A 14,179-nucleotide genomic window follows, 5' to 3' on the forward strand; every position below is an offset into this window, starting at 1 on the left:
TTTCTTTTTTCCTTACTTTACCAATTTATGCCTCCTGATAAATCAAGACATTCACGGAATACTGCAAGTGCAACTTCAGGAAGGTGGTACCTTCCTTAGGACTCTCCTGCCTGAACTCAACACCATGGTTTCCTCATCCTCTGTATAGTTGCACCTGAAGGACATCATTTCTCTTCTCACCTGGCGTGAGGTCAGTCAGGATGACTGCCCCAGACAGCTGCATGGAGCAAAGGCCACCTCAGCTGAGGTCCTCTGTGTCCATCTAAACTGGAACCACCCTCTAGGTTCCTCTCTAGCACCAGATCTGATAAAACCCCTTCAGTCTTTTTAGGCTGGGTCTGAGCAGGAGAGGAACCTTCACAAATAAAAATCTGTCTTCAGCTGTAAGTGCTGGTGGGTTCCTCTAGATCTAGACCCAGCACTTAATGAGAGACTGAACTTGGTGAAATACCTAGAAGAAAAGGAAGAGCAGGGAGGGAACCCTCTCCATAGAGTAAATGGAAGCACAAGTACAGGTACGATAGCACACAGGCTCAAGGCAGCAGCCTTGAACTGACCATGAGAACATCACTGCGGTTTGATTTTAGATTTCTGAAAGGCTCCTTGTTACAGGAAGGCTTGTGTACCTATGGCAAGTGGAGATCTCTGGACTCACCTTATCCTTGTCACCACAAACGAATAATTAAATCAGATGCAGATGAGAAAGATTCAGCCTTTCTCTCTCCTCTTTGGAACAAACACTTGAGAATTGCTAGCACCATAAAGAATAAAAGACAACTTCAGAAGAAAAACAATGTTCCAAGAATCATCACAACTCAGATTTTTATTCAACGGCAAAGTTGAAGGGAATATTGTTTTCTCCCTCCAGGGCAAATGTTCCAAATGGAAATTAAGTAAAAATATTGCCCCCCCAAAGTACTCACAATGAAATTAGTTTTCTTTAAATATATTTGTTTGGCAAAATAAAATAAAAAAATTAGAACCCGTACAAAAAAAAATCCCTTGCAAATTCTTAAAACTGTAGCAATGACAACAATGTAAACCTGAATGTTTGGCAGTTATAATTAATTTGTGGAAATTACTATTGAACTTTGGACCAAGAAAATAAAAATCACTTTGAATAGCAACAAGCCAATTTTAGAGGCAATTGAGGCTTAGGGAATGCTACAGGGACAGGACACAACGGTGGCTTCATACACAGTTTGTACTAGTGATCTGCTAGTGTAGGCCTATTTAAGAGCTGGGAGGAAAAGAAGTTAAAAGCTGTTGCAGCATTGCAGCGTATGGTACAGCAAAAACCTGCAGACTTTCCATTATGGGAGCTGATCAGTTAGGTGAAGGCTGGTGACGAGAATTGAGATGACAGTGGAAAGAATAATGACAGTGACGAATGGCGTGAGTACTGGGAAGCAGTTAACATTTTTTTTTGTCATTGCATTGGATTCAGTTGTGAGCAGACTCTTGGGAGTGCCTGGGGAAATCTGCTTACAGTAGCTGCTTCTGCTCCCTACCTCCCTCCTCCTTCCAGTTAAAGCCTCTGCCCTGCCAAGTGGGTGTCACAGGCATGCAGTTTGATAACACCATCCTTTAGTTAAGAATGTCTATTCCAGTATTAAAAATGTAAAAAAAGTCCTTGGGAGGGTGCTTCTTAGTGGCAGTCTTTGCCTTAAGCAAGGCCAATGGCCTGCAATTAAAAGTTAATTAAAGCAATGTGGATTTGGATGAGCAATGGGGAAGATGGGAATGGGGAAGGATGGGATGCAGGGAACAGGGAGGAATGCAAGTGTTTCTACACTCCTCCCCAAAGCCAAAATCCAAGGTGCACAACCGGCTTTTCTTTTTTTCTCACAAACTCTTCTTTTCTTTCTTTCCTTTTTTTTTTTTTATATCTCTCCAGTTATAATATTTCCAGTTTCGAAGCAAGTTTCAGTGGCAGCCTCAGTTACAGTCATAGACAAAGTCGTAGTTGCTGGGCTCCTTTGGGATAGGTGGGGGAGCATCTGGGATCTGTATGTTTTCCAAGTCAAGGAGGCGTAGCTTTATCTCCATGCTGAGCAGCGTGTCTAAGTCATTCCGCGTTAGATCACTCAACATATCCTTCCCAAGGAGGGCATTCAGCCCATCGGTCCATACACAATACTGCATGGGGAAAAGATAAAAATTATCATTAATAGACTTTCTGCACATAAATTGTTTGTCTGGCTTGGTCCTCCACAGTTACTGCTCCCTCAAGGAGACCTAAAATGAGGTTGATTCATTCTACCAGCTTGTATTATGAAGAAGGCATGTTCCACTGATGTGCTCAGAAAATAGGTGAAGAACTCCCTTAAACTGAGAAGAAATGACAATATGTAGGTGGTTGGACAGTTAGGTATCTCCTCCAAGCTTCTTGTTCTCAACAGTTATGGGAGAAAGAATGATACCTAACCTAGGACACCGAACATATGGAGATGCCTCCTTCTCCCCGTCTTTCTCTTTCCCCAGTACTTAGAAGAGAGCCTGATTATCCTACACCAAACTTTTAATTCCAAGACAGCTAAGTTAGGTGAGGTGAATACCAGCCAAAATTCACCTTTACTCCTTCTGTAAGAAATCCTCTACCAACTATCTAATTTACAGCAAAACAAGCCATAATAAGGTGGTATCAACTGACATGTGTGGGAATAGGCTCCCATTGACATACCCATGCCTACTTTACCACTATTTTACAGAGCACAAAATAACATATTGCAAAAACTGCAGTCAGTCAATGCTGTGTCCTTCATGAAAATTAAATGCCAAGCTACCCGGTGTAATTCCAAATGCTGCAAATGCTGAACTGGCCTCTAAATCCCTTCTCTTTGTTGTTAACTTTTTCATAATAGGAGATGTTATCTTTCTCAATGACTGACAGCTTGAGATAAACATGGGCTGAATATTTTTAATATGCAACAAAGCAGTTGGAGATTGGTGATCTACAGTCAACTTAAATCAAACAAGTCCCTTTCATTTATTACTATAAGCCATTTATGCAACTATGAACAGACGTACTCAAATGCTACCATCTAAAAATAAAGATTGCAATCATGAACTTGTGTCCTAGTTTGCAGGGGAAAATTAAATCAACCGTAACTACATTTTTATCTTACAAATACTTCTGCTAGATTTCATGCCAAAAAAAAAATGGATTTTAAATTTAGCTGACCATTTGCTACATGATATTGCCAAGTTTAAAGATAGTCACAGTTGACTTCATCCTACAGCAGAAATGAAGATTATTTTTAAGACAGAGAGAAAACCCCCTCTTGGGGTATGTCTCCATCTAGAAAAAGGGCATGCATTTAAAATAGGATAGTTAACACACTTCAACATCCAAAGTGAAATCCGACCCATTTAAGTCAGTAATGAAACAGGAGCAGAGCTAGAATTTCATCCAGGGTGTTGGAAAGCCATGCTGCAGCTTTGGTATGAGATTAGCTATCTAGAAAAGACTTGATGGTTCAGGCTGTCCTGCTCACAGTACTAAGGAAGCAATTACCTTGCCTATTCTAGGCCCTCAAAGTATGTCACTGAAGACTTTTAAAGTATGCAGCTTTTGTGGAGTGTATGCAGATTATCAAGAAAAGAGCTATCCTAGAAATGTAATTATTTTAAAACATACTACTTTTATTTATTTTTTTACTATCAACTTAAAATCTTTATTTGGGAAAGTTTCCCCAGTATTCATTTTAAGAAAAGGATCAGAAAGGCAAAAGGCTCTGCTCAGGTTACATAAGTGCAGTGCATCCATTCAATAGATGCAGCACCTGACGTAAATCGTCCATCACCTGCTCAGTGAGTATAGCCAGCACTTTCTCCAAGGAGGAATTGCAGTGAGCCAGAAAGCAGAACTACGGTTCTTTCCTCTTCCAGATGTAACTCATTCAGGGCCCACAGAAACCAAATTCTGGCCACAATTCAGATGAGTGCAATGGCCTGGAAAAGGGGCTTCCTCTCTAATCTCCATGTTGGCAAGTGCATCTAATTAAACTCCTGCACATTTTGAGCAGAGAGAAATCCTAATGAGATGGTGGAAAAACAGAGGCACTCATTCAGAAGCTTTTTTCTTTTTAATATGCAAAACAGACTAAGAGCCACTGAAAAATTAATTTACTACAGATTCATTTTCATAAAATTCCAATGAAACCTAATTATAGCTTCCCTCATCAGTTTCTCTGTCAAAAATCAAGGATAAGATTAATCCACCTTTTTGCTGTGTAGTTGAAACCAGCTATTAGTATTCAAATGAAAAACAAATACGATGGAGTGATCTCACAGTGCTGAATTCTCTGGCTAGCAGTAAGCTCCAACAGATGGCTAAGGGTATTGCCAAATTTAAGAGTAAAAAAATGAGGTCCAAATCTCAACGACATTGGTTCTGTAATGAGATTTTATTAAAGAAATACCTTGGGAGTCAAGCAGCGGAACCAGACAACCAGAAAGGTTGTGCAGGCTCCATTCTTGAAGGTTTTCCAGATCCATCTGGATACAGCCCCGAGCAACCTGATCTGAGTTCACTGCTGACCTGCTCTGAGCAAGAGGTTGAACAGAGGACCTCCCAAGGTCTCTTACAATCTGAATTATCCTATGATCCTAGTTCTATTTTTGTTTTTAGGTCACACTCTATTCCCAATTCAAATCTCTCTACAATCACAAGGACTGCAGAAGTATTTGAAAAAAATCACCCCGTAAGTCTGACCTTACAGATTTCATGTACTAACATAATGCACTAATATTTCTGGCACTTCATGCAAAGCTTTCGAAATCAAGAGATGTTACCTATCAAATCTCCCAAGTTGACAACATGGCTAAGCCAGCATTTTTATCAACAAGCATCTCAGTCACTTTGATGAAGAGTCATGAGCTTCAGAACAACTTATTTGCTTTCCCTCATGGGTGCTCCCTCTGTATACTTGTAATTTTTACTTGAATTGCAACTCACTCCTCTATAGGCCATGAAAAAGTCCAGGGAAAGGGAGGTGCCCTTTGGGAAATGTTCACTTGGGAACTGTGAAGTAGCAGCAGAGATTGCTGCCTTTAGCCCCTTTTTTGAGCATACTCATTTTGCTTCAAAGAAGCTGCACATGATCAAAAAGAGAAATAAAGATAATAGGCATGTTATCACAACCACTAGCAAGGGGTTAGTACATCTCACGATGCTACTGCCCATCAGTAGGATGCAGTAGCAGTTGTTGAACATTTAGACCATTAAAATACACTTGAAACCTTAAGCTATATTTGCCAGAGAAGTAGCTGAAAAAATTGTTGATTTTCATGACCAATGGCTCTTACGAGCTGAAACAGGCTAGAATTTAATTTCTGGAGAATTTATATCAGAAAGCCTCTAACATACATCCAGTTTAAAAGATGAAGACGATTGTGTTTGGCTTAGACTGACAGCTCTAATGGTGCATTATGCCTGGAGCCTACTGCTCATTTCTCTTGGATGAAAATTGACCAGCAAATCTTTCTCTGGAATGAACATACTTGAAAATGACACTCAAAAATTAATACCCAGGAAAAACCAAATGAGTATAACCTCATTTCTTCTCCTAAAATTAACTTTTATTTGAAGGTTTTTATCCAGAATTGCAAATGTTGAAGCTGTGTAACTAAATATACTTCACTTGCAATGCAATTTCATGCACTTTAATAACACTACAGTATAATGCAGTTAAATGCAGTCTTCTGTGTTTCATCATCTCGAGGCAGTGTCCTGAACTGAGACCTGTGACCTGAACTGAGACTGAGGTGAACGTAACACCATAAAATAAGTGTGCAGATGAAAAACTAACTCCTGTGACTTTACAGACAAGAAGGGAAAACTTTACTACTTCTTTACTTTTTTAATACAGGGTACTCTGCTAAATCTTTATTTGGAAATTCCAAGTTCTCGGAGTGAATCACTTTTGATTATTCCACATAATTAGATAAATTAGTTCCATCATCTTCCAAAAGGCAATGATGTTGTCTATTTTGTTTTGTTATCAAGTAAGAGAAAGGAGCGGGGGGAGACTGCCATTGTGCCTTGCTATTTGTATTTAAACTGTCTTTATGCAAGTGAGGCCGATTGCAAACCCCTTTTGCATCAACCTATGGAGATGCAAGAGAAAGGACATTCTGTGATCACCTGTCATAAATGGTCTTAAGCAGCATGAAATGAAGAAAATGGGATATGCTGTTCTGGAGAACACAAGTCATTGGCTGAAATTGAGACCTAGGGATGGTATAACTTCCCCTGATTATATTGGCACGATCAAGATGATCTGAGGACAGCAGTGATTCATGAACAGCCTGCCTGTGCATATCATTGGTGTTGAAATAAAGTTCACCAAAGTGAACACACAGCAAAATACTCTAGTGTCTAAAGCAGACCAGACAAAGAGAAATCTTTATTACACCAGGAAATGATGAGCAAGGTCTGTGTAACTGTGAGGTCTGTGCCCAAGCTCTTTTCTTTCTCTTATGGTATGCATTTCAGTAGGGCTTAGAAATACTGTCCTGGAATTCAGATCCCATGGTGCTCTATGGCATTCAAATAGAAAACATGTAGCTCAGGATATGCATGAAAATTGCAGAAGGTCTTGCTCACATACTAATCCCTGTGCTTTCAGGTTGTTGTGAGATATGACACAGGTTCAGATTGTCCTGTACTCTGTGACAGCATGACCATTCTTATGTTCCTTAAAAGCTGGCTGCTACCACAAGGGAACTAAGAAGGCTTCAAAGAAGTTTCTGTACCCCAAACTTGACTTACCTCATGCTTGTCCGGAGCAATGAAATTCAACTGGCCACTTGAGTCATACAATATAGAGAACGCAAGCTCTAGCACTTCCTGGAATAAGACAAAGAAACATATGTTAATGCACCATGAGAAGCACTCAGGCATTGAGATCTTTCTTTCTTTACTACCCCTTGTTCCCCAAAACAAGTGAGAAAATAGGTTATGATACTCCCCTTGCCTGGCCAAAGATGCAGGAGTACCAGACTGCACGAAGCCCAACACAGATGCTTCAGATGAAGCTAACTCACCTCGCTTAGTGCTGACTGCTACTCACTTGGTCACAGATTACTTTGAGTTCAGATTTGAGCTAGGTAATGGTGAGGACTAAAATCAATATAACCGATAATAGTACACATGCAACAAACTCTCTGTGAAGGCCCATGGTTTCTTCAATTTGCATGGATTGACTTGCAAACTAGCAAAATTCTCTAGGTTTGATTCCCTATGTCAAAAATCTTGTCAGGACAGTTAATCTTCTGATATATACTGATGTTTTTGTTCACTGCTGGAAATCTGTGAAATTATTAATTCTCAGGAGATTTCTGTCATTTTGTCTTTACCTGAATGAGAATCAGAAGACTCAAACTGAACAATCTGGCTTACTTGGTTGTGAAGACCAAAATTAATCTTAGGAGAGGAAAAATCATCATTTTTCTCCTCAGCACTAAAGATGGAATTTTAAAGGTTGCCAAAGTGAATTCATTAAGCGTGGGTCTTCCCTAAAAGGCACCTGGAGCTAGGTTCCTATGGGGAAACACAACCAATTTGAATAAATAATGAACTTTCACTGTCCAGCAGTAAGCACATAATGTTATAATGGTTACTGCACACATCACTACAAGCACTGCTACAAGAATTTCACAACCTGTAAGCTAGCTGATACAGAAATAATTACTTTGTGGGGAAAAAAAAATGGCTCCAGCAGGAGAATGCTGACTCAGAACTACTTTAATCTGTATCATAAGTCCTATTCCTTATGCCTCTTGTCTTCCTGAGCCTCACAGTACCAATACTGGTCACCTTCGCTGACTCTCAGCTGACAACAGGCCCTGCATGCCAGCAGCAACAAGAGCATTGCTTCTTAAATTTACTACACCTGGTTTTAAAACAGAAGATTTGACTGCAGGAACTGCAGCATAAATGTTGGTCTGGATTCCTAACCTGATCTCGTGATTCAAAACTGGCACAGATTCTTGGATTTCAGTAAGGGTTACTTCATTTTTGAACCTGTCTGATTAAGAGCAGAATCTGAATCATAAAAACTTGTAATCCTTAGGGATAATCTTGGCTGAGCATAGATCAGGATCTCATGGGAAATGCTGTTGGTTTCCTTGAATTTAGTTATTAGGTCCCATTTGCTGTATTGCCAAGCCACAGGAGACAAGTCTGTGCCCAAGGAAGCTGCAGCTACTAATACCGTTGGTGCATTAAGCAAACAAATTGCTCATGCTTCACATAGCCTTTTGGAGTTTTAGGCATGTCTCTCAGCCACACCTTATTAAGAGTGATATCTCTCATTACACAAACAAATTTACCTCTACCCACACAAACCTGGCATTATCTCCTCACAGAGTGTTATAAATTATTGACATCAGAACATGCCAAGTCATGTGACTGAGGTTGTGAAAATGAAATACATCATTGCAAAAAGGGCTTTTACTACTCTACTATGAAGTTCCTGAATGTCATGAAGGCCAACAATCCTACAAGCCTGGCCTCTGAATATTTGTCCTTTGAGGAATTTCAAAGGACTGAAGATCTTCTTTATTTCAAACAAAGGAAAAGAAGAGAAAATTCCTGCCTGAAAGAGGAACATCCCAAGGACACAGGTTTGGTCATTCCCAGTCAAGTAGACAGAAAGGCCTAGACCGAAGGTGCCAAGCTTCCTTTTATGTGGGAAAGTGGAAGTTTGGCAGCCCTGGCTCCAGTTCAGCTTCTTTGTTGGCTGCTACTGGGACTTAAAGGCTCAGGAATTACAACTTCCAGACTCCAGCATCTCTATCATCTCAGGCACAGCAAACCATCAAGGGAAATGGAAGCCTAAGGAGCTGGAGTTGCCAATTGTCCCTCCACACTGACAGTGGTCTCAGTAGTTGAGCTGGCTTACCTGTGGCTGACCACCCACACGGTTTTGTTATGTTCTCATCAACGACAGGTGAGGATTTTGAGGAATGAACAGTTCCTAAAGGAAAACTGTTCAGTCTCCATTAGCCATCTCTTCTGTTTTCTGTCCTACTTCTCAATTTTTCTCAAAGTCATTTTCCACTCCAGCCTTTTACACCAGATCTAGATCTTTTGGTCTCTGGTCTTCCTCCCCTATCATTTCTTCCTTCCAGGAAAATCAGTTCCTTCCTTCTTTGTTTTGCTTTACACCCCACCCCCACCTCAACCTGACGAACTCACTCCCTTGACACTTTTAACTCCTTCCACCCTTGCACATTTCAGACATCTGTCCTTCCCTAGATGCTTGCAAAGGGAAATGGCACTGGGACCCACAATGTGCCTCTCTTTTGAGGTACATTCCTGAAAACAGGAAAAAAGAGGCTGCACCTGGTTGCTGGACATTTCAGTTCCACAGGGAATTGAATTTCAATTGGTTTCAATTCCACAGGGAAAGCTATTGCAGGTGGTATGAGGGGAAACATGCTCTTCCATTCCCAAAACTTCTCCCTCTCTCCTTCAGTCTCTCATATAGGCCAATAGGAGACACACTATTTATGATAAACTGATATCTTAAGTCTTTGTAGCTGAGTGATCCCATGCAGCTGTAATGACCTCAGTACCTCTCCCTACTCTGTTGTCAACAGCCTCAGCCAATGTCTTTTGCCAAAGGCTGAGATAACAGCCATGTTAAGTTTACTTGCCAGAGTCAGAAGAACCTCTTCAGAGAATTACATATACATGCAGTGGCAGGGCACTTGTTCAACCAACATGAAATAAAAGGGAAGCTGCAAAGGAACAGCGAAGTGAGCAGAATCAGTTCTGCTGAATAAAAACGCATCAAGCCTGAAGCCTGCTGCATCAGCAAATAAAGGTTGAAAGAAGAATATGTACAAATACACAGCAATATTTTATCCAAATTCTTCTCTCAAGCTTTGTTTTGAATGCTGCAAAATCTAGTATATTTCTTGTCCTTGAAATTAATTAATATTACTCAAGAGTCAGAAAAGGGGACTTCAAATTTAAGAACACAAGATGAACAATGATGGACTCAGGTCTGGTCCTATCATGTTGTTCCAGCTTCATAAGCATGCAAATTTCAACTAAGTTTAACTCTTATTTATTTCTAAATGATCCCACTGGAAGAATAATAGCCATGTGCCAGCAAATGATGAGATGCTGAAGCCTTTGTTATGGACATTCTGCCAGTTCCAGCTATATTCAGAGCAGTGGCATTCTGCCATTCTATTTTCTTTTCAGCCAATAAATAAACATTAAGGTGGTCAATATATGTATATATATACACCTTATAAATACACACACACACACACACACACACACAGAGAAAGCACCAAACAAAAAGACCTCTCAAAAAATATATCACCAAGTGTGAAATTCCAAGAAGGGAAAGGTTTCATACATCAAAATCAGCCAAATTGCATCCTGTGCTGGGCTTTTTCCTTTTCATCTCACTGTCCACATTAACTTGGTACTCAGCAAACAATGATGTGTTATTCCTATGATGCTGGTTAAGTTGTTGCAATATTGTACAACAGCTGTGGATGCAGATGTGCTACCTATCAGCTCCTGATCTTCACATCCCCAGCCAGAAGTTTACACCAGTCCAAAGCCATTTTACCCAAGGAAATGGGACAATGCTGACAGCTGAGGACAAAATGATCTGCAGCTCTGCTATTTAGCATTAAATACTATCTAGACATTACTGCTCCATAAAGATGACACATTTCCGTCACTGACACCCACTGCTTTCGTTGCTCCTATCTTTCCTCTTTGTGAGGACATATGAGAGCTAAGACAAGGAAGCACTAAAAATACTTTATATGCATCATATAAATGCCCCAGCAAAATGCTGTTGATGGTTCATCTGTAACTTGAGATATGAGTTGTATGCAATCTATTGTGCACGTGTGTTAGTGCTCTGATTCCAAAAATTAACAAGGAAAGATACTCCTGGGACTTTTTTCCTTGCTTGGCTTGACTTTTTTTCATTTCTGACCGTGTAAAGTTAATGCTGAAAAGAAATGACGGTATCCTGATAGATTTAAAGCATCTTTGCCTGTGTTTCTTATACATGAACAATTGAGATGCTCTGTATATCTCCCTCCAGCCATAGTTAAGGCAAGAAAAGTCAGCAATGAAGCTGCAACAGTTGTGTGACATAGTTTTGACAGTGTCCTTTCATTTTCTATAGCTCCTCTCAGAATTGTTTTCTCCATATTTTATTTGGATACTAGGTGTGTGCATTTTGTTTTCAAAGTCTCGAAGCAGGAACTCTTAACTTTAGAATTTTGTCCACCAAAATCTCTTTCTAGTTGGACCCCAAACTCCTCAATTTCAGTTAACTAGAAACTGACTCAAATCCTCTGATCCGTCTCACAAAGCTCAGGTTGTGGTTCTAGGTCAGACTGAACATCATTAGGATCTCATTCTTACTTGTAAGGTCAGACAGCACAACCCAATGGAAATTTCATTAATATATATCATATGATATGGTATGAATACCTTCACCATCAAATAAGTGAGACTTTGCTAGTAATTCAATTTCTTCCTGCTGTGGTGGCAATTGTTACTAACAAAAACGTGCAAGATTCTGGCAGTGTACAACTTGAGTCTTAGCTTAAGCTCAATCTGAAATTCTGAAACGTAGCATAAATCTAATTGAAGCTAACCATGTCTCCTACATTTTTTTTCCAAATGCACTGCTGAACACATCCTTATTCACCTCATTAACTACCTAGCATCTACCATACATCCTTTTGTTGGCAGTAATTTTTCTACCTGAATGGATTTGAAGTTATCAACAGCTGGACATTAACTGCAATTTTGGCATGTGCCTGTGTTCACTGTATGTCAACTCATTGGAGAATACAGCTGGAACAAGCTAGTTATTTATCAGAGACAACGTAAGAGTAGGTACCAACAGTCACTGCTGCTCTGCTCTATAGCAGCAGTCAAAACCGCTTGACTTTAGAGGTAGAAGGCATCACTATTAAAGACTATCCTAATGTGCTCTGGGCATATCACAATGCACATCTGTCATGAAATCTGAGTAAAGGAAAGTAGGCTGTCCTAATAATTTAACTCAGATGGGCTGAGGCGAAAACAAAGTGTGTGTGTATATACAGAAAGGTGGCAGACTGGAATGAAAAATATCTGTATTAGTTTAGGGAAGGTCAAGTTGACAAGCTTTGTATTCCAGGGTATGCATTTATAAGAGTTTGAGAAACATACCTTGTTTTGTTTAAGAGCTCCTTTCTCCTTCATGTGAGGGCAGTCTTTCCCAGTCACAACAGCTTTTATATCTGCCACTGGCACTGCATTAAAAAATCCAAAAGCAATGACAAAAACAAAACAAAACAAACAGCAAAAAAAACAGAAGATGAGTTATAATCAAGCTGTGTAAAAGCTACAGAATCTAAAAAGAGGCAAGACCAGAGCATTAAAACTGTATACAAACACACACACCATCATTTCCAGTCTGTTCTAAGAAATAAATCTGTAAGAACAACTAGAACAGGCATCAGTGGTTCCTGACAAAATTTCAAGCATCTGGAGAAAATTTCAAGCATCAAGCATTTTGCCTGGCAGAGAAGGACCTGGGAGTATTGGTTGATAGTCGGCTGAATATGAGCCAGCAGTGTGCTCAGGTGGCCAACAAGGCTAAGAGCATCCTGCCTTGTATAAGAAACAATGTGGCCAACAGGACTAGGGAAATGATCGTCCCCCTGTACTCGGCTCTGGTGAGGCTGCACCTCGAGTACTGTGTTCAGTTTTGGGCCCCTCACTACAGGAAGGACATCGAGGTGCTCGAGACAGTCCAGAGAAGGGCAACGAAGCTGGTGAGGGGTCTGAAGAACAAGTCTTACGAGGAGCGGCTGAGGGAGCTGGGGTTGTTCATCCTGGAGAAGAGGAAGTTCAGGGGCGACCTTATCGCTCTCTATAGGTACCTTAAAGGAGGCTGTAGCAAGGTGGGTGTTGGTCTATTCTCCCACGTGCCTGGTGACAGGACGAGGGGGAATGGCTAAAGTTGTGCCAGGGGAGGTTTAGGTTGGATATTAGGAAGAACTTCTTTACCGAAAGGGTTGTTAGGCATTGGAATGGGCTGCCCAGGAAAGTGGTTGAGTCACCATCCCTGGAGGTCTTTAAAAGACGTTTAGATGTAGCCCTTAATGATATGGTTTAGTGGAGGACTTGTTAGTGTTAGGTCAGAAGTTGGACTAGGTGATCTTGGAGGTCTCTTCCAACCTAGATGTTTCTGTGATAAAAAGCTGATATTTTCTTGCCTGTTGAGATTACCTTAGGAAAAAGCTTTTCATATAGACATGTACCTGCATCTTGATAGTTTTTATGTGTACTTGGTGTATTTGTGTACCTACACAGCATACACTGATCACTGTCTTACTTAATGTAATATGCCTGCCCTCTTTTTGCTCTTCCCCAGACATGTGGACAGAGGATCCTGGGCATGCTGGACCCTTGATCTCACTTGATACTGCTGTCCTTCTGTTAATGCCTCTCTAAGTTTTTCAAATATATATATATATGTTTTTTTCTTACTGCCATCAGCATTTTAGTCACTTCTAGTACTAACAGGAATGAGGACTACCAAGGCTTATAATGACCCATTCCAATTGCTTTAAGAAGAAAAATTATCAGAAATCATTAAAAAAAAAAAAAAGTTATAAAAAGTTTTGGAAGACGCTGTCACCCAGACTCACTCAGAGAGTAAACCTCATGAGGTCATTAAAACATCAAGATAAATTTCTCTAAGCTTCAAGTGGAAGTCAATTTTCCAACTGTAATTACATTACAGAGAATCTATATAATCCACAATACAATACTGTCAGCAAGAGACAAAGTTTCTACAATCTATAAATTATTAATTATCATTGCAACTTCAGGAAAGCATCATATATATAGAACAGCATAATAATATGAAAGCCTGAGACTTCAAATGGTACCAGAAGATGACTACAAGATCCTGGAGGGTCTAAGCACAGGTTCGGTGTGCTCACAAAGGATAGAGCCCTGAAAAAGAGGGCAGTTGCTTTCTGTTCCAGCTGGAACAGTTTGTTTAACTGTGCCAACCTGAAGAGAGAAATGACATTCACAGAAGTAAAAAAGTCTAAAAATATAAAATAAAAAACAACAACAAGAACAACACACACACAAAACAAACAACAACAAACAAAACAA

The 14,179-nt window shown here is 40.1% G+C and overlaps 1 protein-coding gene across 17 annotated transcripts in view; it reads right to left on the bottom strand.

The window, feature by feature from the left end:
- Positions 1-805: 805 nt before the first annotated feature.
- ELMO1 (engulfment and cell motility 1) overlaps positions 806-14,179 on the bottom strand; it is a 305,702-nt gene continuing 292,328 nt past the window's right edge. For all 17 annotated transcript variants that reach the window (XM_080579782.1, XM_080579779.1, XM_080579789.1 and 14 more), the window contains 3 exons: positions 12,215-12,297; positions 6,776-6,853; positions 806-2,139 (listed from right to left, as the gene is read on the bottom strand). In XM_080579782.1, coding sequence (XP_080435908.1) covers positions 1,939-2,139; positions 6,776-6,853; positions 12,215-12,297 — 362 coding nt within the window. In that variant the 3' untranslated portion in view covers positions 806-1,938. The remainder of the gene's footprint in view (positions 2,140-6,775; positions 6,854-12,214; positions 12,298-14,179) is intronic.

This window comes from Anser brachyrhynchus, assembly GCF_964034855.1.
Source record: "Anser brachyrhynchus genome assembly, chromosome: 2".
NCBI lineage: Eukaryota > Metazoa > Chordata > Aves > Anseriformes > Anatidae > Anser > Anser brachyrhynchus.